The sequence below is a fragment of the Kogia breviceps genome, chromosome 9 (genome assembly GCF_026419965.1).
Source record: "Kogia breviceps isolate mKogBre1 chromosome 9, mKogBre1 haplotype 1, whole genome shotgun sequence".
Taxonomy (NCBI): Eukaryota; Metazoa; Chordata; class Mammalia; order Artiodactyla; family Physeteridae; genus Kogia; species Kogia breviceps.
This window is the reverse complement of record NC_081318.1, coordinates 11,683,956-11,706,725: the sequence shown is the minus strand read 5'-3', so window position 1 is coordinate 11,706,725 and position 22,770 is coordinate 11,683,956. Positions and strand designations below refer to the sequence as shown.

The 22,770-nt window shown below is 54.5% G+C and overlaps 3 protein-coding genes across 6 annotated transcripts in view; 2 read left to right on the top strand and 1 right to left on the bottom strand.

Annotated features, from left to right (window-relative positions):
- Positions 1-11,624, top strand: part of CLCN1 (chloride voltage-gated channel 1) — a 36,800-nt gene extending 25,176 nt beyond the window's left edge. For all 4 annotated transcript variants that reach the window (XM_067041942.1, XM_067041941.1, XM_059073470.2 and 1 more), the window contains 9 exons: positions 1,032-1,245; positions 1,480-1,613; positions 3,902-4,146; positions 4,431-4,542; positions 4,921-5,000; positions 5,237-5,275; positions 9,238-9,342; positions 9,444-9,530; positions 10,065-11,624. In XM_067041942.1, the coding sequence (XP_066898043.1) occupies positions 1,032-1,245; positions 1,480-1,613; positions 3,902-4,146; positions 4,431-4,542; positions 4,921-5,000; positions 5,237-5,275; positions 9,238-9,342; positions 9,444-9,530; positions 10,065-10,409 (1,361 nt within the window). In that variant the 3' untranslated portion in view covers positions 10,410-11,624. The remainder of the gene's footprint in view (positions 1-1,031; positions 1,246-1,479; positions 1,614-3,901; positions 4,147-4,430; positions 4,543-4,920; positions 5,001-5,236; positions 5,276-9,237; positions 9,343-9,443; positions 9,531-10,064) is intronic.
- Positions 11,625-13,617: 1,993 nt separating this feature from the next.
- FAM131B (family with sequence similarity 131 member B) lies at positions 13,618-20,911 on the bottom strand. The gene is made up of 7 exons (XM_059073499.2): positions 20,742-20,911; positions 18,068-18,177; positions 17,726-17,761; positions 17,332-17,425; positions 16,839-17,036; positions 15,249-15,392; positions 13,618-15,030 (listed from the first exon to the last, which is right to left on the bottom strand). Exons 1-7 carry the CDS (start codon positions 20,767-20,769, stop codon positions 14,558-14,560), a joined length of 1,083 nt encoding a protein of 360 aa, XP_058929482.1. The 5' UTR covers positions 20,770-20,911; the 3' UTR covers positions 13,618-14,557.
- The window catches only part of ZYX (zyxin), a 26,253-nt gene continuing 23,220 nt past the window's right edge, over positions 19,738-22,770 (top strand). Inside the window, exon 1 of the mRNA XM_067041944.1 lies at positions 19,738-19,881. The gene's annotated coding sequence lies outside the window, so the exon portion shown is untranslated. The remainder of the gene's footprint in view (positions 19,882-22,770) is intronic.

The following is a 22,770-nucleotide window of genomic DNA, read 5'->3' as shown; positions in this document are numbered from 1 at the left end:
AATGCACTAGGGACTATTCTGGTTGGTGAGAAAACATAACCAAAAACAAGTAAGACAGATTCTATCGTCAAAGAGCTTATGGAATCATAATGTTTTAGATCTGCAAGGGCCTTAGAACTTACCTAATGACCCCTTTCACCTTAGAGATGAGAGCATGGGATTCCAGAAGAATTCAGTTCTATTCATACAGTTGAGAAGTAGTAGAATCAGGGTCTCATTGATCCAAGTGCACAGATGATTCCTGAATTTTGACTCCATCCACTCATAAATTGTTGGCATCAAAACCTGAGGGCTGGGCTTCCCCGGTGGCGCAGTGGTTAAGAACCTGCCTGCGATGCAGGGGACACGGGTTCGAGCCCTGGTCCAGGAAAATCCCACGTGCCGCGGAGCAACTGAGCCCGCGCGCCACACCTACTGAAGCCTGTGCGCCTAGAGCCCGTGAGCCACAACTACGGAGCCTGCACTCTAGAGCCCATGAGCCACAACTACTGAACCCACGAGCCGCAACTACTGAAGCCCGCGCGCCTAGAGCCCGTGCTCCGCAGCAAGAGAAGCCACTGCCATGAGAAGCCCACGAACCACAACGAAGAGTAGCCCCCTCTCGCCACAACTAGAGAAAGCCCGCGCAGCAACAGACCCAACGCAGCCAAAAATAAATAAATAAATGTATAAACAAAACAGGACAAAACCTGAGGTCCAAGGTAAAACGCTGTAAATGGGTTTTTAAATGCTCAGTTAAGAGTGATCCAGACTTTTAGAAGCAAGGAATAGATGCCACATCACCATCTTTATTTTATAAATGAAACTTTGGCCACACACAAAATTTTTGTAAATTGCCGAAGTTCATAGAATGAGATCAAAATGACAATTTTCTAACAGTTTCGCATTCTAACCCTTACTCCTGACAAATGGTTGGCACTGCCCAGGATCATGTGTCCCCACCCTGTGTCACTCCCGTCACATCCCCACGTAGCCCCCATGACAAGAAAGGCAGCCCTAAACCCCTGGTACACTCCTGTGTCTCATTCTAGGAGCAGCAGCGCTGACTGGTGCAGTATCCCACACAGTCTCCACAGCCGTGATTTGCTTCGAACTAACGGGTCAGATCGCTCACATCCTACCCATGATGGTGGCTGTTATCTTGGCCAACATGGTGGCTCAGAGCCTGCAGCCCTCCCTTTACGACAGCATCATCCAGGTCAAGAAGCTACCCTACTTGCCTGACCTTGGTTGGAACCAGCTCAGGTCAGGGGCACCAGCTGGAATTAGTTCAGATTTGATGGGGTTGGTGTGCGAGGTTCTGAGATTGAGCGTGAGGTTAAGGTCAACGTCTGGAAGCACTGCTTTTGACTTATTTTTATATTCCCATGCACTTCATAAATATTATGAGTGATCAAATGCATGGCAGACCTCACGGGAGGAGCGGAAGGGACAGGCGTACGGTAAGGCTGACCCTGCCTGTGCTTTCTCCCTCTGCAGCAAATTTACAGTCTTTGTCGAGGACATCATGGTACGGGACGTGAAGTTTGTTTCAGCTTCTTGCACTTATGGGGAGTTGCAAAACTTGCTCCAGACCACCACAGTCAAGACTTTACCACTGGTCGATTCAGAAGGTCAGTGGGAGGGAAGGAAGCAGATTCCTGAGCTAGTGACCTGAACAAGGGCTCCACAGAAGTGGAGGCGGCACTGTGGTGTGGGCTTGTCTAAGGGGCCACCCAGGCTGCTGCAGGACGCCCAGCCTTAGGGAACATGGTCATCGTCAAGGAAGGAGAAACACAGCCGTAACACAAGCACAAGAAGACAGTTTAAAAAAGCCGATGAAAGAAATACAGTTGATTCTCATTAGTCCTTGTAGTTAGGTTCTATAAAGTTTCCAAGAACACTGAATTAGGGACACTATACTGAACCATTGCTCCTAGAGGAAATTCAGGGTGAGGTTCCTGCAAGCTTCTGGTCACAATACGTTCTTCAAGTAATCAAAGCATACACTTGTCTTAGGTGTGTTTCTCCTTGAAGACACCTTATTTAATATATATTGTTAATTCATCAGCATTGAACTCACCACGGCCAACAGAAGGTTAGCTCGTGGCTGAACAAAGCTTTTATCTAACACACTTCTTTGCTCCATGAGGCACAGCACAGCCTTCCTGCTTAGGGGCAATTTTAAACAGCAAAATTGGGCTTCCCTGGTGGCGCAGTCATTAAGAATCTGCCTGCCAATGCAGGGGACACGGGTTCGAGCCCTGGTCCGGGAAGATCCCACATGCCGCTGAGCAACTAAGCCCGTGCGCCACAACTACTGAGCCTGCGCTCTAGAGCCCGCGAACCACAACTGCTGAGCCCATGTGCCACAACTACTGAAGCCCGCACTCTAGAGCCCGTGCTCTGCAACAAGAGAAGCCACCACAATGAGAAGCCCGTGCACTGTGACGAAGACCCAATGCAATAAATAAATAAAATAAGTAAATTAAAAAAACAAAAACCCTTAAAAAACAGCAAAATCACCAACACAAAACACAAAAAAATGCAAAAAAACCATGGCATTCAACGGACTACGAAAGAACATTTGTTTACAATATGAAAGCTGGAAAAAAAAAAAAAAAAGGCAGAGCATCACTTTGTCCAGACCCAGCTTGGAGCGTGTGCGTGGGGTAACTCAAATTTTTTGCTGCTCTGCACATGTCTGTGAATGATGGGAAAAGTATTGCAAATATTGATTTTGGGTTACAAAGATATTGAAGCCCGTAGGTGAATTCACGAATAGGGAATCCGAGAATAATGAGGCTTGCCTATAAATCTTACGGCCCCTTATGTGGTTCTTATTGCTTCCTAGCTAAGTGATAGCTGTTCTTTAATGCCCAATTTGAGGAACAGATGAAACTCTTCCATATGAAGGAGTGAACATGTTTAATGAGCAGTGATTTCAACTCCTTCACCATCCTTTCTGCCCACCTTTGGCACTTAATCTTGCTTTGTATTATATCTTACTGTGGTTTTCTATATCTATGTCTTATCTTCCTCAGTAGATTGTGTATCCCTTGAGGGCAGAGACTATAACACCTGTCTCACTCAGGCTGCCTCCTTATAGGTGTTTACTGGATATTAAATAAATACGTGTCTAATGATTGTATTAGTGTAATAGAATCACTTAGGGATATTTGGAACCATTTAAATTGTTAGCTCTGATTTCAGATAATCAGAGTATCCAAACTACTCAAATTAGCTTAGTTTTAATATTTTCCCAAATACCTTTCAGTGGCCTCTAAAGCAGTGGCTACTCACTGGAATAGGGGTACAGCCTATGGGCTGCAGGGCTTTCATAATAATGACCAAGACCTCATGGTAAGATTTGTCTCAGTAACAGTGCTGCAATCTTATGGCCTCAAAACTTAATGAAAATGTTAATTATAGTAGCAGAATTCTGATAAATATATAAAAGACCTTCCCAGGAAAAGTAGGCATTCTGTTTATACCTATAAGGACCCAGAGTCTTTAAGTGATTAAACATCAGATATCCTTGTAGACTTCTTTCAACGTGTATTTGTTCATCTCAGTATGAATGGCTTTTAATGTGTCTTCTTTTGGGGAGACAGAGTTGATTAGCCTGTTTCAATACCAAGTTCACCTATTTACAAACAATCTGTGTAAGGGCTGCATCAAAATAAGTACAAATTAGCACCATTTAGTGTGCTACCATTTGGGGCTCTAAGCGCTAAATGGGTGAAATAATAGGGATTGAGTGAGATCAATCCTGGAAGACTTTTGAAATGAGTTTTTAGGAAGAGAGGGTAAGAGCTGTAAAAAGATTGGGTGCTGGGCTTCTGTCCCTGACTCCATCCTGCTGAGCAGGGCGGGGTGGGTAATTGAGCGGGCCCTCAGGCTGAGCTTGGATCTCCCCCAGATTCAATGATCCTGCTGGGCTCCGTGGAGCGGTCAGAACTGCAGTCCCTTTTGCAGCGTCACCTGTGTCCTGAGCGGAGGCTGCAGTTAGCCCAGGACATGGCAAGGAAGTTGTCAGAGCTGCCCTTCGATGGGAAGGTGCGGCAGGCTGGGGAGGGGCGCCGTGGCGTCTGGCCCCAGGGTCGACCTGAGTCTTTTGCCTTCGTGGATGAGGATGAAGATGAGGACCTCTGTGCGAAGCCCGAGGTGAGTGGGCTGGGAAGGGCCAGGTGAACAGGATAGATGGGGCAAAGGGAAAATAGGAAGAGAGAGGGAAGATGCTGATCATTGACAAAGTCAAAGAGACAAGTGCCCCTGGGTCCAGGGACTGAAGGAGATAAGGTTGCAAATGATGGTACCGTGAGAATTCAAAGTGCTCTAAGGACTTCTGAACTGAATAGAGTTAGATAGGTTTCCCAGGACACCACCTGGTAAAGGCAGGAAAAGGTAGCCTCTTCTCTAGGACTGAGAATTTTTACCATTCTTTACAGCTTCCTCCTCTTCCTCCTCCTCACCCCTTTCCAACTGCTCCACTGCCCCCCGAAGAGCCCAATGGGCCCCTGCCCGGCCACAAACAGCAGTTGGAAGCACCAGAGCTTGAAGGTAAAGATTCTCCCATCATGCACCTCACCCTTGAGACTGCAGGTAAAGATTCTCCCATCATGCACCTCATCCTTGCCTCATACCTTGTGGGTATCTCTGGGCACTCCTCAACCTAAGGGCTCCTACTATGAGGAGGGGCGAGGCCTGAGGATGGTGGGAGGGGGTTTCTATTCTTCGAGTCTCCATGTTACCATCCCAAGGCGTGGGAGCAAGGGCTGGAATAGGAGGATGGAAGGGGAGAGTTCCTATGGAGGTGAAGCACCTAGAAGTATGGACCTTCTGTGGCAAAGTGTCAGGACCACTTGAAGCCCCTGACCATTTCCTCCCAGGAAGGATATTGCTTTCTTTCCATTTCCATTCACTCACCACTTCTCTCAGGTCAAAGACCCTCCATCTTTCAGTCCCTGCTGCGCTGCTTGCTGGGCAGAGCTCGCCCCACAAAGAAGAAAATGACCCAGGTGAGAGGAGATGTGTTGGGGGCGGGGGGGACATGGGACAGGGAGCTTGTCTTTGAGGAGCAAGAAACCCATGATCCTTAAATCGGGAGAGAAGAGGTCCCACCAAGAAGAAGCTTCGTCATATGGAAGGGATGATGGGTTGGAAAGAGGCATCTGTGGCTTGGCCAGGGAGAGATGGCTATGGTTCCACTTGGAAGAAAAGGGAAGGAACTTGGACCTATGTCTTTCTTCTCTAGGATTCAGAGGATTTAGTGGATACCATGTCACCTGAAGAGGTAAGTAAAGGAAACAGGAACCTGGGGTGTATTATTTTGTCAAATGAAGATATTGCTCACTTTTCTCGACCTTCTTCATTGTGTTGTTGTGAGAGTAACATGTGATTCTAGGCAGGAAAGCATTTTGAGAGGTTGGAAATGAGGTGTGACTATGGAGACAGTACTGAGCGCGTTCGTTGCTCGGAGGTAGGGGAACATGGCGGTGTGCTCGTGGGGACCAGCGCCATCTCAGGAGAGGGAGGTTTTGAGCCTCTGCGTGTAGATGGGCCCATGGTGCTAGGATGACCCTTAGAGCTTTTAGACATTAGGGAAGTTCTAGACCAGGCAGAGATGCTATGCGGGATGGATGAGATTCACCTGCAGGAAAGTGGCCCTGGGCAGCCAGCACTTACACAAACCAACGTGGAAGAACAGCATTGAAACTAAGATGGCGGGGCTTCCCTGGTGGCGCAGTGGTTGAGAGTCCGCCTGCCGATGCGGGGGACGCGGGTTCGCGCCCCGGTCCGGGAGGATCCCACGTGCCGCGGAGCGGCTGGGCCCGTGAGCCATGGCCGCTGAGCCTGCGCGTCCGGAGCCTGTGCTCCGCAACGGGAGAGGCCGCAACAGTGAGAGGCCCGCGTACCGCAAAAAAAAAAAAAAAAAAAAAAGAAACTAAGGTGGGGCATTCAGTATGTGGTGAGGTTACTGTGCTGGATCGATCAGGGTCCTGAGACAGTGGACAATGAGAAGATTCCGGGAAGCGGGACTGAGGACAGACTTTGACAAACCGAGGGCAGATTTTGACAGTGGTGCCTCATTGGGAAAAATCACTGTTCCCCTGTAGAATCCATGAGAGGGAAAATCGAGCCCTGAGTGGGTTTGGTTGTGCCGAGTGAACAGGACGTGGCACGGTGAGTGACAGGAGGTGGCTGAGCTGTGCCGATCAGAACCACCCTGGCGTGTGCAGAGACACCGACGCCATCCTTTAGCAACCACCGCATTTAGTAAAAGAGAATGCGGCTTGCTTCGAAGGCCGAAAGGTAGAGCTTTAAAAGTATGTAGCTGACAAAATACCATGATGTGTGTTCTCTTTAAATGAACATCCACCGGATGTCCAGAATATGTACGTGCTAAGAATGAAAGGTACTCAGGGTTGGAGGAGGGGATGGTGAGCAACAAGAGAGAAAGGCAGTCTTCGCCTTCTCCCCTTGACAGCCCTCGAGACACACACATTTCTGATAAATGACCTAAAAAATCAAATGGATGATCCCAGAAGAAAAAAAATCGAACTATTCCTTGGCCCACAAGCAGGAATCAGATAGGCCATAACTACAGTTAAGGAGTGCCTTGCTAGAGGGCTCAAACCAATAATACTTTATTGTTTTATTTTCATTTTTTTTTGCGGTACGCGGGCCTCTCACTGCTGTGGCCTCTCCCGTCGCAGAGCACAGGCTCCGGACGCGCAGGCTCAGCAGCCACGGCTCACGGGCCCAGCCGCTCTGCGGCACGTGGGATCCTCCCGGACCGGGGCACGAACCCGTGTCCCCTGCATCGGCAGGCGGACTCTCAACCGCTGCGCCACCAGGGAAACCCAATACTTTATTTTTAATACACCGAAGAAAGCCAGCTAGTTGATCAGTGAGGTTATTTAAAGACCGCTGAAAATAAAAGGCAACTAGGGATCAAAAGAAGGTAGATCATACATTTTTAGCTGATATCTTTTTCAAGGAAGATTTTAAGCAGCTCTCAACTCCCATGGGAACCAAGACTTTTTGAAAGGATAAGATTCAATAGGAGTCAAACTTCAGGATATTTTAACGCAAATTTCAGGCTAGATCAAGATGACACCCTTGACGATATCAAGATGATACCTCTGGGAATAGTCAAAGAATTCAGTTCTAGGTTGCCAGAAGTCCTTGCTATGACTTTTTGGTTTTTTTAAATTTAGTTTTGGTTGTGTTGGGTCTTCGTTGCTGCACGCGGGCTTTTCTCCAGTTGCGGCGAGCGGGGGGCTGCTCTTCGTTGCGGTGCGCGGGCTTCTCATCGCGGTGGCTTCTCTTGTTGTGGAGCACGGGCTCTAGGCACCCGGGCTTCAGTAGTTGCGGCATGCAGGCTCAGTAGCTGTGGCGCACGGGCTTAGTTGCTCCGCGGCATGTGGGATCTTCCCAGACTAGGGATCGAACCCGTGTCCCTTGCATTGGCAGGCGGATTCTTAACTACTGAGCCACCAGGGAAGTCCTGTGACTTGTTTAATTCTGCTGCTGTGTTAGGGATACACACAGTTAGAGCCCTGGTTTGTAATTGATGCTGAGATTTTTCAAGTTATGGAACACGTCAGACAAAGAGCAGAAAAAAGCTGGGGGGTCCCACGAGCATGATCAGCAGTCAAGGTCAGAAGCCCACCTCTGTGTAATCTTGGGCAAACACTTAAGCACTCCATGCCTCTGTTTTCTCATCTGTAGAATGGAGGTAACGATAGGGTTGTTGCCGAGGATTCAATGAGTGAAGCAATTCGAATAATGCTTGGCACTGAGGAAGCGCTTGGTGCATGTGCACTGGAAATGGTTCTGTTAGTGTTGTTCCCTAAAGGCAGGCAAAAAAGGAACCAGGGAGGCCAGAAATGATCATAGAATGCTCCAGGAGGACAGGACCAACCAAACCAGGGCTGGCAAGGGTCTACCCCCGTCCTATAAGTAAATCCTTTCTGCAACATACCTGCTAAGTGGTCATCCATCCTGTGAGAATTTTGTGTGAACCTTTAGTCAGGGAAGGTGAGAGTTTAGAGGAGGTGTGATTGCAGTCCAGAAAGAGCAGGACGGGAGAGATGGAAAGCACAGCACTGTGGACCAAACACGGGACACGAGAACTAGGGGATGGCCTTCGGTGACGTCCTCTGAAGCTTGAAACGTGTAGATTTGGACAAACAGGAAAACAAAGTAGTACCTCATTCAGAAGGGATTGCCCGAAAAGAGATTACAGAAAATTTAAAAATCAGTTATGAGAACCAGGGTGATACTGGATTATTTAGAATCTTGGGGATTTTTGGCGTGCAAATCTAAAATCCAGAGGAGGGCTCCCCTGGTGGCGCAGTGGTTGAGAGTCCACCTGCCGATGCAGGGGACATGGGTTCGTGCCCCGGTCCGGGAAGATCCCACATGCCGCGGAGCGGCTGGGCCCGTGAGCCATGGCCGCCGAGCCTGCGCTTCCAGAGCCTGTGCTCCGCAACGGGAGAGGCCACAACAGTGAGAGGCCCGCGCGTCACAAAAAAAAAAAAAAGAAAAAAAAAATCCAGAGGAAAGTTGAACTTTTGCCTTAATGCTTCAGTCACAGACAAAACAATGTAAACCAAACCAAACACACACACACACACACACACAAACGGTTTGTTTGGGTCAACAAAGCGCCATGTGACCCAGTACAGCTCTTCAAATCCAACAAATCTTTGCCATGATCTGCTGTGTAAAAGGTCAGCGTGCTGGTTTCTCCGTGACACACAGCAGCTGTTGCCACACAGCACTCTGGAGGAGCTCCGCCCAGGGGGCAGAATTAAGACGAACGCCAGCCTAAGGTGGAGCGCCGTCCACGCCGTTTCTGAAAGGGGGAGCCTGGCAGAGCACGTCCGACGCCGAGTGCCAGGAGTAGGGTGTGGGCGCAGGGTGGGGAAACCCAGAACAGCAGTCACAGAAGCGGAAGCACATCTGGCTTGGCTGGAGCTGTGGGTGTTACAGGAGCAGGTGGAAAATAAGGCTGGAAAGATGGGTCGGAAATAAGGGCTGCGGGACCAGGAAGAAGGAGCGTGTTCTGAGCACCCGAGGGTGAAGGCGGATTTGGGGCTGGAGGAGGGAAGAGGGCTAGTGGTCTGGAGGAGCTGTGGCGGTTCACTGTGTGTTTCGGGCTTCTGGGCCAGGGCGAGGAGGGCTGTTTGGGGTGAAGATCTGAGGTTTAAGGCCCTGATACTGGGTGGCGGCCCTCCCCTCCGGCAGGTTGAGGCCTGGACGCGAGAGCAGCTGAGCCAGCCTGTCTGTTTTGACTCTTGCTGTATCGACCAGTCCCCCTTCCAGCTGGTGGAGCACACGTCGCTGCACAAGGCAAGTCCTCGCCCGCCGCCCGCCGCCCGCCGAGCAGGGCTGCTGGGAGGTCCGGGAGGTGCGGGGCCTCCGCGTGCTGACCTGCCGCTGTTTCCTCGCAGACTCACACGCTCTTCTCCCTGCTCGGCCTCCACCTTGTGTACGTGACCAGCATGGGGAAGCTCAGGGGGGTGCTGGCCTTGGAGGAGGTAAGAGCGATTGTCCCATCTGAGCACTGAGGAAGAGGGGGGCACAGGATACAGGGGTGGCCTTAGCATCTGGGAGGTTCCTCCAGGTTTCCCTCCTATTTTTCATGCAGAGACTGGAGGGGGGCGCAGCCCTGTGCCCTTCTAAGGACGGCATGGGCTTGGGATGGGGGTTCAGGGCCCGAGTCATGGTTTCACAGGGGTGCGCCGTGGTGGTGCATGGAAGGAGGGAGGAGATGGGAAGTGGCTGAAGAAGGCCTGAGGGTTGCTAGGGAGGGGCCGAAGGAGGTCCTGGGTCAGGGGTCTTGGGATTCACTGCTCTGTAGATGGGGTGTTTCGTCCATCGCACCCCTCTTTTCCTTCTTCTGTCTTCTCCTTTTGATCCATCCTCCGCGTGTATCTTGCTTGTCACTCGATAGCTTTCCCGTGTTCCTTCCTTTTATCGTCTGCTCCTCTCTCGTGTCTGTTTCCCTCACGGCTCCAATCTCCTCCTCCTCCCCATGTTGTACCCTCTCTCCCCTTTCCTCTGCTCCCCAGCTGCAGAAGGCCATTGAGGGGCACGCCACGTCTGGGGTGCAGCTCCGCCCTCCCCTTGCCAGCTTCCGGAGTACCAGCTCCACTCGGAAAACTCCTGGGGGCCCACTCCCTCCTGCAGAGGCCTGGAGCCTGCCTCAGGATGGAGGTGGGGCCCCTGGGGCAGGGGATGGGGCTCCCGCCTCCCCAGAGCCCCCTGTCTCCTGGGCTCCGGCCAAGGCCGAGAGTGAGCTGGAGGAACTGGAGCTGGCGGGGGCCCCGGGGCCGGAGGAGGAGCTGGCCGACATCTTGCAGGGCCCCAGTCTGCGGTCCACCGATGACGAGGATGAGGACGAGCTGGTGCTCTGAGCGCCTCCCAGGCCGCCGCACGGAAAGCTGTCGGGCGGGCCTGTGTGCAAGAGGGGATTTCCTGAAGCTGGAGAGATCACACCCACATCTGGCCTCTCCTAGGAATTTTGAAATGTCATCCTGATCGCGTTGGAGGAGGAGCCAGAATTGGGGCAGGAGGAGCCTTGGTCAATCGTTCGGGCATGTCCCCCCCATCCCCAGACAGGCGGTGGTCCTAAGCCCTGCGAAGGGCCCCTGACAGTCCACGGGCTTCTTGAGTTTGCCTGTGTGTGTGGGGGGGTGGGGAGTGCCTGCTGCCTCTCCCTGGCCCCCCTCATTCCCCGACAGCCCCCCAGCCAGTGCCTTCCTGGCCTCGCCCATCCCCCGTCAGTTTCCCCAGAGGGGGGGTTAGGGGAGGCCCCGGGTGACTGTGGTCCTGCCAGCGCCATGTGGGGGGAGGAGATGGACCACCTCATGGACTGATGGCCCCACAGTGTCCCCGCAAACCGTCCACAGCCCCTTCTCTCCGAGCCCCCCACCCCGTCCTCCACTTGCCCACAGCCATTCCCTGAAATTGGCCTCCAGACTCCATCCTGCCTCCCACTATCTGTCCCCGGGCAGAGCCATGACTAGTCCCATTTCCTCCTCCTTTGTCCTCCGTTTAAGCAGTGAGGCATGGATCCAGAGCCTGTGGGGGAACAGCCTGGAAGAGGAAAGGTCGCAGGAAGGCTCTGTGTGCAAGGGGCAGTCCTGCTGCGGGCCCCAAAGGATTTACTTAACTCCCTGGGGCAGAAATTCCTCGCATCTCACACCACAGCTTCCTCACCCCCCAGATTCCAGGCCTCTCCCGCTCCACTGTGCTCCTTGATCTGTCCTGTCCAAGGCTCAGCTCTGCCCTTGAGGGGCTCTAGCTGGGGCTTCTCCTTCCAAGAGTGGAAGCTCAGGGCGGGCAGCTGGGCCACTGGTTCACCCAGAGACTATACCTTCTTAGGGACTGGTTCTTTGTGTTTCTCTTCTAGGGGTTCAGCGTCAAGATGGCAGACCTTTTTGATGCTTCCCACACTTGGGAAGTCAGATCCTTATCCTCCCCAAACCAGCGACAGAGAGAGAGCCTGCCATCACCCTGCCTTTTCTATAAGTGCTCCCACCCGCAGGGCTTCTGTCCATCCCCTCTTTTATGCCTCGTTTAGTTCTGCAGTTGTGCCCCCTCCCCAGCATTCTCCTCCCCCCCCCCACCGCCCCACAACCCGTGCCGGCCTCATCATCCCCCAGATAAGACACTCATAGCCGAAGGTGCTACCACATTCTGTTTAGTGCCATTGAACACAGCCCGGAGCCCTCTCCAACGCTACATCCCTTCCGCCCCCCGAGGCCAAGAGAGAGGCTGTAGCCTGGGGAGGGGGACCGGCAGCGGGTCTTGGAGCCCATGCCCCTGTGTATATAATCTATAATATTTATATATATATTTATATATAATTCTCTCTGTAATATATGTCATCGAATCTCTCTTGGGCCTGGGGTGGAAATGTCAGATTAAGAAAACATGCTAAGACTGGCCATAAAAATGGATATTCCCTAGACCTGGAAGATGGAGTATGGGATGTACAGGTGGGCGTGAGAAGAGGTAATAAACTCATTCACCAAGATTCCCTCCTTGACACAAGGATAAACAGGAAGGTGTGGGTGGTGGGGGGCGGGGGCGGCAGGAGGGGAGGGATGGAAGATTTGGATTTTCCTTGAATAAAGTGAACTCAGAATGAAAGGGCACCACCCCCACCACCAGAAGAAAATCACTTAGCAAAAGCAGTTTCATTCACCACGATGTGAAAACAGCCCCGTTCTGGGACGGCTGTAAAACGTGCGGCACAGCCTTTAACCCCAAGGGAAAAGCAACCCTCCCGCACCCCCCAGCAGCCTCTTCCTGCACATGCCCCTCCCCTCCCCCTAAAATAGGCTATAAGCAAACCCCATGCACCCTGCCCCCCCAGCACCAGAGAGGCAGTTCTCCCCTCCAGAAGAGTCCTGAGAGGGTCTCAGGCCAGCTCCTCGGGTTTGCTCCCTCTTCAGGGTGGGGACGCCTCCCCCCGCCTGACCTCCGGTCAGCAGCGATGCTGGTACCCAGGGATGCTGAGCCCAGGTCACGCTCACGTGCGAACTCTGCTAGAACGCTTCAGAGTTCTAGTCACCTTTTGGCAGGGACCAGCAGGGACCGTTCGGCTTCCTCAGGGAAGGAGGGAGGAGAGAACGCTGCTTTAGATGACCTTTCCTAACTCCACAGAGCCCCGAGCGAAAAAGGAACTGTGATGCATGAACCCGCGCCCTGGACCGGATGTCCGCTGTGGTCCGGGGGCGGAATACGGGACACGAAGGGGGTGAGGTTAAGAGAAGAGTATGATGCCTTCAGAGAGGGCAGGTTGCACAAGGTAAGGAAGCGGGGACCCCGTGAGAGGAGGGAACTGTGACATGCAAAACCCCAAGGACCTGCAGCAGGAGGGCAGGGCGAGGCCAGCAGCGAGGGCCCGAGTTAGGCCACGTGAGCACACACAACCCTTTAACAGTTTTAGATGAGGTGACTTCAGCTACCTGTGTCCGCCGCGCCTACTCCTGTTTCCTCCAAGAAGCAACTTCAGGTAGCCATCCTTCCCCTCCCCAGAAGATGTGGGACCTGGCCTCGGTTGGGCTTCAGGGGCACGAGTGTGGGACGCCGTGGGCTGGATGGAGGCGGGGTCACAGGTGGACAGAAGCGCCCCCAACTCTCAACCTCCTCACTCTGGGACGCGCTGCAGCGGGGCGGGCAGTGTGCTGCCGTCTCTTCACTCTACCCTTGGACCCTGTCCTCTGCCCTCAGGATGTCTTACAGAAGTGCTGGGGCTCCAGGTGCTGTGAAGTCCCCACCAGAATGGAAAGTGGGTGCGGAGGGCAAGCAGTTTCGGGGGCTCATGCCTCATTGTAAAACATCCTGGAAGGAAGAATACCCAGATCCTCGTCTCCTCCTCCTCAGGAGGCCTGGAGAGGTGGCCGGGGGCGGCGGGGGGTGGGGGGGAGGACACCTGGGACGCCCTCCTGGGAGGCCTGGGAGGAGGTGAAGGGGGGCAAAGGGGGGCCAGAGCTACACTGCTCCTCGGCAAACCCCCTGCCCCGGCCGGGGCCTGACAGCACCGGACCCCTCCCTCCAGCCCACTCAACCCTGAGTCCCCAAGAAGTTATAAAAATGTAGAAAAGGCAGAGAGAAAAGTGTAAACAGCTCCAGAGAATTAGGGGTGGATGGAGGGAGACACAGCCTCATGCTTCCCCGTCTAGCCAGGACACCTGCATCCTGTGCCACCCCCACCCCCCTCGGGGCCCCGGGGCTCCCAGAGCAGGAGATGGAAGAAGGCAGAGAAGGGAAGCAAGAGCTGGAGTAGCCAGCCCTGGCGGGGCCCTTTCCCAGATCCTTAGGGTCCTCCCTTCAGGCACAGGACAGTCAAGATTCCAGAACAAGTGGCCACGTGCGTCCTTGGTCTCCCCAGTGACTGCCTGGTCTCTGGACAGGCCTTGTGCCCCTGTGCAGCCCAGCGGCCACGTCCACCTCCTCCGTGACTCCTGATCTCGGAAGCCAAGTCACCTCCGAGGGCACAGCCCCCTCAGTCCGAGGAGACTTGGTCTGTACGTTGCTTCCCCTGTACCCATCGAACCATGTCCAACAGCCCCTGAGGTCTGTTCCTCATAGGAGGGGTGAGCTTGGGCCACGGCCAGAGAAAACAGAGTGGGGACAGGCAAGAGTGACGTGGAGAAAGGAGGCCTTCAGGCAGCTGCAGTCAAGGCTCCTGGCAGACGAGATCAGGGAGCAAAGAACTGAGGTCCAGGGGCCGGCCACGGGCTGCTCCGCGCTCCTGTGCTCAGGATACACACCGGAGCTCCACCGCCACAGACCCAGAAGCCCGCAGCCAAGCGAAGTTCATGGCCGTCTGCTTGCCTGGGCCTCAGTGCCTGGACCTGTGGTCTCTACGGCGTGAGCCTGGATAAAATCCCACCCTGGCCCTCCGTTTTGCTGGCAAGGGCTCCTGGGCTCGCGCGCCCGCGACAGTCTTCTGCCCAGGTTTCAGCCGCACTGCTGGGGGAAGGGAGGGTGTGGTTGCAGCCGTGCCCCTCAGGTGGGAGTGGAAGGCGGGGCTTTCAGTGGGAGGAAGCTAGTTGTTGGCCTCTCCCTCCTCCTCATCAAAGGACTGCACGCCTGAGGATGTGACGTCAGACACCTTCCGGCTGAGCGCGTTCGGCATCTCGGGGTCTTCTCGTGGGGAAAGCGACTCCAGGTCCCGGCAGCCCGCATCCTCTTCCTCCTCGGGCGCCAGTGGCCTCTTCTCCTCCTCGGCAGGGCCCCTTGCCAGGTCCACCCCGCCCACCCCTGGAGCCCAGTCACTGTCTCCCCCCAGCAACGGTGGAGGTTCCTGAGCAGAGTATCCCGAAGCAGGTTGGGAAGGTCCCATCTCGTGCAAGCTAGGCTGTGAGTCATCAAATGCAGGGCCGAGATAGGATCCTGTGGCTGGAGAGGCAATGAGGGACTGGTCGCTTGCTTCCCAGGCATCCGATGACCCCAGACAGTACATGCCCTGGGACACATAGGAGTGAGGCCATCCATCCATTGGGGCTTGAGCAAGGGCATCTGTAAAGAGAATCATGGCGGTTGGTGGGGCCACAGAATATCAAAGGCAGTAACAACAGCACAGAGCATTGAGGGTGAGATGTGGGGCGGGGGGTGAGAGGGGGAGTAGAAAAGCCTATATGAACAGAGAGTCTTAGAACAGAGATGCATGGAGGTAGCCTAGATAGTTGAGGAGGCCTCTTAGGCCTCTGGGGTCGGATTCTGGAACCATCCCTCACCCTGACTCTCCATCAACTCCTGGTAGTTGTCACCGTAATTGCAGCCCAATGGCTCCTGGGTGGAGTTGACACTCATGTCCTCACCATCCATGGAGGACCAGGCCATGAGAGTGGCCTCGGAGATAGCAAACTGTTCCATGACGCCTGGGAGAAGAAACGCAGTTAGCACGAGATACCTCGGGGAAGCCTCAGACACATGCATGGGGCGGGGGACATCACTGCAGTGCTGTTCAACAGAAATAGAACGCAAGCTACTTATGCAATGTTAAATTTTCTAGTAGCCATATTTTTAAAAAACTTAAAAGAAATAGGTGAAATTAATTTTAATAATACATCTTATTTAACCTAATCTATATAAAGCATTATCATTTCAATGTATAATCCATATAAAACTATTGAGATATTTTACATTCTTTTATTCACATGAAATCTTTGAAATCCAGTCGATATTTTACACTTACAGCACATCTCCATTCGGACTAGCCACATTTCAAGTTCTCAATAGCCACATGTGGCCAGTGGCTACTGTATTGGACAGCACAGCCTTGGTATATGCCCCGAAACAAGGCAAAATCGTGGGGGACTTCCCAGAAGGCCAGATTTAGGATTCCTAGGGGAAAGAGTTGGGGGGGGGTCTTCTGGTGAGATATCCTAAGGGATTGAAATTGGGGATTTCCAGAAGTTTATCTTTGGAATTTTTTTAGGAATGGTAGCTAGTGCTAGGTAGTCAAGGCCAGAGGAGTCTAAATGGGAGGGATTGTAGGTCCGCAGTGGTGTCAAGTTCAAGGTCTGGGAAGGACAAGGGAGGAAGGACAGAATAATGAAGATGGGTAGACTTGGGGTTCCCATGTCGGTCAAAGCCGTGAGTAAGCTGAAGCTTACATTGTTAGCTGCCCTGCACTACCCACTACATGTTTGTCTCCCCTCCCCACTGATATTTCTTCCACCACCCACAGCACCAACCAAAGAACCCTCTTGTCTATTCCAGATCTATCATTTCTCCTAGGTGTCTTCTTAGATCTGCCACTAGGGCTCGGGCAGGGTTGTAGGTACACCATATGCCTGCCTCGTTCCGATACTGAATTTTACAAGCTCTTCTGTACACACCCTCTCCTCGCCCAGGTCCCTTGATCTTCCCGTGGTTGTCACAAGTAATGTGCCCTGTAATTGAATTCATGCCTGCAATGTGCTGATGAGAAGAGAACCCCAAGGCTTTTCTTTCACTTTCATCATAAAACATGAGTAGAAGCACAGGCTTTTGAAGGCTAAGACCCCTGCCTTTTTTTTTTTTTTTTTTCCTCCTGTACTGAGGGAATCCAGGGTTTGGATGGTGCCACCATGTAGGAGAGAAGGCATCAGGTGGGCCCACAATCCCATGTTAACTCCCCTCAACGTCTGAGACGATAATAAAAATTAGTTTGAGGGTACTTAGGATAAACAAGTCGGAGTCCTTGAAATTAGAGCTAGTTGCGAAATTAAGTCTGATGGTATCACGTGAACAGAGCCAATCCTGCCGTAGGGGATCAGGCTGAAGGGTCGGCCTCTGGCCATCCTGAAAATGTGTCTCTTGAGGGGCTGGGGAACAAGTACCTGCTAGGAAACGTGCCTCCTTCTCGCCATCGCTGAGGTCGGAGTAGGCATCTGTGTCCCTGCGCACGGCCTCGTGGCTGTGTTGCGGCTGAATGGCTGGTGCCTTTCCCCAGCCCTGCCACTCAATCATGTGAGCCACGCGGCCCTGCCCCATGGCTGTGGGCTTCGTCACATGGTCCTTCATGCTTCGCGAAATCCCTGAGGGGCCAGACATTCCCCAGGTCCTCCAGAGCGTCACACAATACCCACACGAGATCTGCCCCGCCCCCGCCCCCCGCCCCCGCCCCCACCCTAGTCCCATGGGACTCCATCCCATGAAGGGGGCAGGTGCACCCTAAGACTCTGTCTATGAGGGGCAGCCTGGAGGACGGGAGGGGCTTGACAGAAAGGGCAAATAGGTCCTGGGTCTGGGGACCTGAAGGGGCAGGGAGACTGAGACCAGGAGCCCCTAGGGAGTCACCTGTCTGCACGCATCCCCAGGTCAGAGTCTCACCTGAGAACGATGACTTGGCCAGGGCGCCGATGCCATAGGCGTTAGAGTTTCGCTTCAGCTTCGGAAGAATGGAAGTGGTGTCCTCCATGGAGAGCTGGGATAGGGAACGTGGGAGGAGGGGCGGAGCAATGAGAGCTTTCTATGTGGAGGACAGTCCATGCTTCCAGGAGGAGGGATAGGAGCTAGGCGGGTGATCAGGCGACCATTATACCCAGGGGTCCCTAGGAGGCCTATCCCCCAACCACCCTGGAAAGTTTGGGGGTAGGTAAAGAATGTGGGGGCCGCCAGTGCCCGCTGGAGGAAGGGAGCGCTGTGTTCTACGGACGGCAGATGGGAGAGGACAAGGGAGAGGAGTTAGGGCGCATTGGAGAGGTCTGGGGGAAGCTGCACTCACGTTGATGCCATCCCAGGAGAAGTCAGTCCGGGTTTGCTGTGAGGAAAGAGGAGAGGGAGTGGGTACCCGGGGCACCTCCTCAGAGGGCCGTCCAGAAGTGTGTGAAGTGGGGGGGGGGGCTTTCCTGAGATTAACACACGGAACTGGGATCTCAGGGTGGAGCATCTGGCTTGTGTTTGAGGGAAGGAGGAGAAACGTTCTGTGAGAGTGTCAGTCTGAAGGTGTGTTTGGGAGGTTGTCCTGGAATTTAGGAAGGCGGCTGAAGGTCTAGGCTCATGCATGGTGGTTCTGGGGGTGTTTTCGAGGGCCTCTGGGAGGGCAGCTGAGCACGGAGGGCCTCACCTCCGTGGACGGCCGGTGGAGGCTGCTCCCGTGCAGCGAGCTGGTGCTGTCCATGTTGATTTGGTCCACATCCTTCAGGCCCTTCCAGTCCACGGCAATCACTTCATTTCCTGAGACGGACAGACGGTTCGCTGCCTGCCTTTCACCTTCCTATGCCCAGCCCGAAGGCCCCTCCGCGTTCTTTTCCTTCAGAACGCTGAAGCCACAAATGGGGGCCAGGCCCTCCAGACCCCTCCCTACCCTCCTGCCACCACTGCCTCTTCTGATTGCCTATTTTCTTTTACATCCCCACTCGCCCCAAATTTTTCTTAGGAGAGAGAATAATGCTGAGCTCAATCAAGAATATAGCACTCGGAAAAAGTGTTCTATGGCCTTATTTGTTGTTGTTTAATTAAGGAAGGGTCAGTGGCTGGGTTTTAGAAGGAAAACAGTTCTCCATTCTATCCTGAGGAATCTCTGAGGGTTTCTGTATGGGAGTGCACGGGAGCTGCGCTTTTCCTCTATTATGTTCCTACAAATAAGGGCAGAACTTTTCCAGGGGCAAGCTTCCCTAACTGTTGGCTTTATTATTCGTGAGGTCCTGGAAGGATTGCATCTTCCCTAGTGGACCCTCCAGAGGAGCTGGTGGATTTGTCTGACAGGAAGGAGATTTGGTGGGGATAGAGGCAAGAGCTGGGTGTGTACACCTAGAAGCAATGAGAGCAGAGAAAGCAAAGAGTGAGATGGAATCCTTTTACCTGACTCTTGGGAGACAAGTGAAGGATTAAAGAGGAGAGAAGGGGGACAGCAGGAGGCGAGCAGGGGACTTTTTAAAATAGGAACTAAAAGAATAGGAATTCGAGTCAGAGAGAAGACAAAAGACAATGGGAGAGGGTGGACAGGGTTTGAGGGCTGACTGGCAAACTGGAGGACCTAGGAAGATGGTAATTCTGCAGCCGAGGCCACAGCTCCTCGTAAAGGGAGACTGCTGCCATGAGGGGTGGGTACGCCAACTGGAAGCCTTGGGGAAGAATCACTTGGGTGGTAGACCCAAGTGAACCACCTGACCTTATAGATCCCTTCTACACATAAAGTTTTTTGATTCTGAATTTAGGATTAGGCATCCACTCTTGAGGAGGGGTGAATTGAATGGGGTCTTGGGCACCAGGAGGCATTCGGCATGCGACAGCGTACCTGCTACAAGAGGAAGGGATTGTGCTTGACAGGTCTGCGAGAGGCAAGGCCCCTCCAAAGCGGGCACACTCTCCCTTGGGGCTACAGGGGAATGGTGAGACGGGTCAGACCGGAGGAGGCCGTGGCTGGGAGGGAAGAGGAAAGACGGACATCTGGGCGGACAGAGCAGGAATGGGGCAGGCAGAGGACAACCTCTGAGGGGAAGGGAGATGGCGAGGGCAGAGTGGGAGAGAGGGGTGGGGGGCGGTGGCCTTTGTAGATGAGGGAGAGCTGAGTCAGAGCCGTGGGGGGCAGGGAGGGGGAGGGAAAGAACCCAGAGAAGAGGTGAAGGCAGGGGAGGAAGTGGGGGGTATCCATGGAAATAAATCGGGGTCTCAGAGAAATCAGGCTTCCGGAGAGTGAGTTTGTTTGTAATAATAATCCGAATTATTCTCTCAACCTGAGGTCCCTGGGGCATGTAGGCGGGAGAAATTGGGAGTCGGAATGGGAACACCTGGGGGTTGGGGCAGAGGGTTGAATCAATCTGCTGAGCTGTGAGAGCGGAGTGGGTGCACGGGGTGCAGGAGAAGGCACTGGGTACCAAGGCAAATGCTGAGGGGAGAAGAATTCGGAGGCGCCTCTCTTCCTTCCCCCGGTCAAAGGTAAATAAAGAGCTGGCCCCGCCCCGCCAGCCCCCGCCGACAGGTGCAGCCAAGTCCCCGCGTTCCCTGGCTCGGCCAGCCCCACCCTCCTGGGAGCGGGCTCCCGACCCCTCTCCGGCCCTCGAAGCCCCGGCCTCCCCCCGGCCTCCCCCCGGCTCTTCCCCTCCACCCCACCCCGGCCCGGCCCCATCGCCTCCGGCCGTGGAACCCATTCCCCTCCCCGAGGCACCGGGCTCACCCCGCCCCCGCCCCGGAGGGAAAATGCACGTGAACAAAGCAAATCGGGGGAGGCAGAAACGACCGAAAAAGGCAACGGAGAGGGAAAGCGATGGGGGCAAAACACCCAAGCCAGATGGAGGCGGAGCGGGGGCGGGGGGCGTGCGAAAGGGACTCGGGGCTGAGACTGAGACCGGGGGTCTTTGGAACGGGGGCCGCTCCAGAAATGCAGGGGGGGCGAGGAGGCGCTGGGGAAGGCAGAGTCGGCGCCGAGGGCCTGGAGATGGAGGGTGCGGGGACGGGAGAGTCGGGGAGAGCGACGGAGGAGGGAGAAGGTTGGCGGGGAGATGGTGGAGAGGGACCGCGCCTGGGCAAGGGCAATGGAAGGAAGCCGGAGGGAGACGGAGAGGACGGAGAGCCCAGAGGGATGCGAGGCCCGCAGGCGCGAGGGGAGAGCGGGGAGGAGAGAGGAAGGCAGGGACCGCGAGGGCACAGAGGGAAAGTGAGGGAGCGCGGCGGGGCCGGGCGGTGCGGGGAGAGGGACCCGGAGGGGCGCGGGGACCGGTGGGGGAGGGGCCGGAGGACCGGACCCCGCCGAGCCCTGCCTCCGCCCGCGCCCGCGCCCGCGCCGCCGCGGTACCCACCCACGGTCCGGGAGCCGATGCAGCCCATGGCTCCGGGGCTCCGGGCCGGGCCCTCACCGACGCGGGCCGGGCGCCGGGGGGAGCACCGGGAGCCGCGCCGCCGCCCCAGCCGCTCTGCAGCGCCGCGGCTGTCTCCGCTCGGCTCCGCTCCCCCCGCCCCTCTCCATCCCTCCCCACGGCAGCCTCCGTCGTCGCCGCCGCCGCCGCCGCCGCCGCCGCCTGGCTCCCCCGCCCCGGCTCGGCTCGCGGCGGCGGGGAGGGGGCGGCCCGGGGATTGGCTGCGCCGGCGCCTCCCCGCCCTGCCGCCGACCCCGCCGCCGCGCTCCCTCGGGGAGCCGGGCTGTCTGGGGGCCTCGCCGCTCGCCTCTCTCGCCCTCTTCCCCAGACCCACTCGGGCGGGGGCTCCTCGCCGGGTCCCCGCTGGGCTCGCGCCCGGGGGCTGCTGGAGACCCGGAGGACGCCCGCCCTGCGTCTCAGGAGCCGGGGAAAGAACCCCGGGCCCACCCTTCGGATCTGGGGCATTGATTTTTGAGGCTCGGGGTTGGGGGGTGTCTAGAGAGAAAGTGGGGCGGGAGTGAGAATAAAGCCTGGATGGAGGGCCTTGGCCGCTAAATTCCGCAAACACTTGTTTTCTTCCTGGGGCTGCATCTGGGACCCAAACGGGAGCGTGATTGGATGCAGCTCCGGTTGCTCTGCGTTTCCCGTGCGCTGTTTTATCCACCCAAACAGATCGCGAAGTCTTCGCAGGTGGATCGTGTTTTAGACTTGGCGGTGCTCGGCGCTCGCGGGAAAATCGGGCATGGGTGTGGGGGTGGTGCAGATAATCGTACTCCAGTTCTGATCGGGGAGGGGGATAGGAGATAATTCAACCCCACCTCGAGAGAAATAAAAATGTCAGGGCCCGAGGCTGGCGAGAAGACGGTTTTATATCCAATGTAATTTTTCGGAGCCTTGGTCTTCTCTGACAAATGAGCGCAAGGATGTCAGAAGCGGTCAAGAGCGGGGCGGATTGCCCTCTGGCTAGTGGGGTCGGATGGGGTAGGTACCAAGGGCCTCTTGGGTAAGAGACAGAGAGACATCTAAGTCTCTCTTAGATCTAAGAGATGTCTCTCTAAGAGACATCCAAGTCCACTTCTTGCCTGCTGTTAACTGTAGTGCCCACCTAACTACAGTTAGGTGGGCACTACAGTTAACAGCAGGCAAGAAGTGGAATCCAGAGAAGTCGCATGAGAAAAGAAGGAGACCCTTTTATCTAAGCAGTACCCCAAAGTGCGAGGGAGCCGACCTGGTGAGCAGCAATGCCAGAAGCAAATGCTGATCTAGGATCTGTTTGCTGCCCACCTGATTTTATGTGCCTCCTGAGGTTGGACAGGGAGTAGGGCAGTGGGCCAGGGGGCCCTGGTGTGGACAAGGAACAGGGAGAGAGACCAAGTCTTAACGGATGCAAGTTTTTGAGCTTTAGATTATAAATAGGAAGCTAAACTTTAGGGTGATGACCACTGCCTTCTGTGGAATCCCAGAGGAGAGATACAGGGGAAGATACTAATTTAATTGCAGATCTAGGAGATAGGATGATGGAAAGGGAACTAATCTTTGGTCTCTGTGCATGAAGAAACAAACCAAATCTACATCTACAGATCCATGAAAAAGAAGAGAGAAAGGTCAGTAGTGGGTGGGCTTAGATTTTAATTGTCCAGTACACTTTGTGGCAGGATCTGCTATCTTATTTTGACAGTGGAGGGAATTAGAAAGTATTTTCCACCGCCCCATGTCAGCTTTTGTTGGTTATACAAAAGAGGTACTAAGGGGTTTCTGCTCTCCTGGAATATAGTGTCTAGCTGCAAACGAAAGAAAATGGAAAGATGGTTAAAAAAATAAAAAGATAAAAGGAAGAATCAGCCTCCATTACTACAGTAATGCCCAAATCCCTATTGTTTGAGCAGAGAAGGCACTGACTCTCCAGGTCAGGAGTAATGGACCAGGTGGCCAGCTCTGCTCATGCCTTCTCACCTGAAACTGCTCTTCCCTT

Bases quoted from the DNA above. Each gene is read 5' to 3' on its own strand.
- FAM131B (XM_059073499.2), bottom strand. From the start codon at position 20,769: ATGGGCTGCATCGGCTCCCGGACCGTGG. The intron at 17,762-18,067 runs GTGAGGCCCTCC...CTTTCCTCACAG, and splicing joins TCCACCGGCCGTCCACGGAG to CAAACCCGGACTGACTTCTC. The intron at 15,393-16,838 runs GTACTTGTTCCC...TTCTTCTCCCAG, and splicing joins GGAGGCACGTTTCCTAGCAG to GCGTCATGGAACAGTTTGCT.